The sequence below is a fragment of the Penaeus japonicus genome, unplaced genomic scaffold, assembly GCF_977035675.1.
Source record: "Penaeus japonicus unplaced genomic scaffold, GWHDUDI00000001_assembly GWHDUDI00000006, whole genome shotgun sequence".
NCBI classification, from domain to species: domain Eukaryota; kingdom Metazoa; phylum Arthropoda; class Malacostraca; order Decapoda; family Penaeidae; genus Penaeus; species Penaeus japonicus.
In genome coordinates, this window is record NW_028234408.1 from 21,876,416 (window position 1) to 21,878,915 (window position 2,500).

General features: G+C 48.4%; 1 protein-coding gene across 1 annotated transcript in view; it reads right to left on the reverse strand.

Annotated features, from left to right (window-relative positions):
- Window positions 1-2,500, reverse strand: part of LOC122243880 (uncharacterized) — a 4,637-nt gene that overhangs the window by 859 nt on the left and 1,278 nt on the right. Inside the window, exons 2-4 of the mRNA XM_043001618.2 lie at window positions 2,364-2,500; window positions 1,984-2,109; window positions 1-1,858 (exon numbers count right to left, since the gene is read on the reverse strand). The exon at window positions 1-1,858 is cut by the window's left edge and continues 859 nt beyond it; the exon at window positions 2,364-2,500 is cut by the window's right edge and continues 20 nt beyond it. Coding sequence (XP_042857552.2) covers window positions 1-1,858; window positions 1,984-2,109; window positions 2,364-2,500 — 2,121 coding nt within the window. The remainder of the gene's footprint in view (window positions 1,859-1,983; window positions 2,110-2,363) is intronic.

The window sequence follows — 2,500 nt, forward strand, 5'->3', positions numbered from 1 at the left end:
GGACAGCATCTGTGTTAGGAAGGCGGTATGTAGCAGCTGTGCGCAGATTGGGAGAAGTCGTAACCCTAAACGTAACTGCCATGCCCTGCAGTGCTCGCATAGCATCTTCATCTGAAATGTCATCCCCTGCAAAGATAGTCGAAACACGATCGCACCAGTCAAGGCCAAACAACGTGCGCAGAAGGTAAATGGCAGCCCGACCATTGTCCCAGGTAACAGGGGGCCGCGTTTCATATGCCATGGGAGATTGATGTACTTTAACTCCATTTGCTTGGAACAGTTCTTGTGCTCGGGACATAATGGCCTCTTGTTTGTCCTCTGGCACCTCACGGTAGTGGAATGTTATGCCTGATACCTTTTGTTCTAGCCAAGCACCATCTTTGCATACTTCCTCCTCTAGCTGCTTCTTAAGCTGTTCTAGCTGTACCTCATATTCATGAGGTATAGGATGCATGAACATTGTTCCATCTGGATGAAGAATTTCAAAGCCATGACAACCGGCATAGGTTATGCCCTCGATCCCTATCATTGATTTCACATTTTGCATTGAACGTCCTGATAAAATGGCCACGTTAACGTCGGGCATGTGAGACAAACGCTCCAGGACGCGACGTGTCTCCTCTGGCATCTGAGCCAAGTCCGGATGAGGAGCAATGGGGGCCAAGGTGCCGTCATAATCGAGAATCAGAGCTAATCGCGAAGACTCTGTGACATAAGAGGCCAGGAACTGACTGAAGTCTTCTTCTCGCAAAGGTTGGAGACGTCCAGGTGTTAGATTGTTGTCTGTCAAGCAGTCTACTGATTTAAGAAATGACTGAAGCCAGTAATTGACATCATGTTCACGTTCACGATGGCGAAGTTGCTTCATTCGAAGTTCCCTTTCATCCTTTGGCATGGTGAGGGCACGATGCATAACTTCAGCAAATTCAGCAGTCTCATAGGGATTCACCAAAAGAGCCTCGTGCATTGACGTTCCAGCACCAGCAAATGGAGATAACATGAGGACACCAGGTTCGCCCACCTGACATGCAACGAATTCTTTGGCAACCAAGTTCATTCCGTCTCTCAGCGGGGTCACCACAGCCACGGATGAGTCACGGTAGAAGGCAGCGAGCTGCTCCTGAGACACGCATCCATAGATGTAACGAATTGGCGACCAATTGGGGGTTGAGAAACGGCCATTTATTCGACCAATCAGTTGGTCGAGGTCCTCTTTCAGTTCCTGGTATTCTTTGACGTCAGTTCGGGAAGGCACTGCCACCTGGAGGAATGTCACGTGCTCAATGTGTTCAGGGTGCTTTTGCAGCAGAGTTTCGAAGGCACGAATTCTGTGCACGAGTCCCTTGGTGTAGTCCAGCCTGTCAACACCCAGCAGAAGCTGTTCCTGCTCATTGTTCTTGACAACCTGAGGCGCCTTTTCTGCTAGACTGACAAACCTGTCGTAGGGAATGCTAATGGGGAGAGGATGCACCGAGACTGTGCGCCCGTTGTGCTCCACCAGCATCTGCTCGCGGTCCACGCGGCAACCGAGGCGCCTCTGGCAGCAGTCTATGAAGTTGAGACAGTAATCTTCCACATGGAAGCCTACGGAGTCACAGCCAAGGATACCCTGCAGGAGTTCATCGTCCCAGGGGAAGAGCCGCATAATGTCCCAGGAGGGGAAGGGGATGTGGAGGAAAAATGCCATCTTGATGGGTAGTCCAAGCTTGTCACATCTGTCCCTTATACTGTTGGCAGCCATCATGAGGTGGTAATCGTGGAGCCATACAAGTGGAATGCTGTCATGATTGGTTTCTGACAAGCTCTGTACCGCCTCAACTGTCAGTTTGGCAAAATGCTCGTTGACTTCCCTGTAAGCCTGAAAAAAATATCACAAACTTTAGTGTTTACAACATCTATCATAATATATGGGTCAAACATACAAGCAGCAGTAAGAGCTGAGGAACTGACTAACTGTAAAATATGAACAACTGCTATGCATACCTCCCATTTATCTTGCTGGAAGATTGCCCTGTCTGGCATGGAATGAAAGAGTGGCCAGAAGGTAGCGTTGCAGCAACCATTGTAATAATTGTCAAAGAGAGTCCTCTGTAACATCATCGGCTTCACCTGCAAAAGTTTATACAAGTTTTAGTCAGTGACCTAAATCGATGATAATTTTTTTCAGAAATCACAAACTACATCTTTCTTAGAATGCAGAGAAGAAAGAGGGATAAACAGGTAGAGAGAGAGAGAGAGAGAGAGAGAAAGAGTGAGAGAGTTAGGGATGGAGAGAGAGAAACGGAGAAACAGAGAAAGAAAGAAAGAAAGAAAAAAGACAGAGTGAGAAAGGGAAACCCCAAAACGAGCTTAGATTACAATACCTGTCGACTCTTGAGACCTGCTGTAGGTGACTGGTCGTTCGGGTTGGCTTCAGGAATCTCCACAGCGCTGTCCTCCTGATGCTGGCCGGACCAACCCACCCACAAACCATTGGTTTCCACGACAACGGGGGCAACGG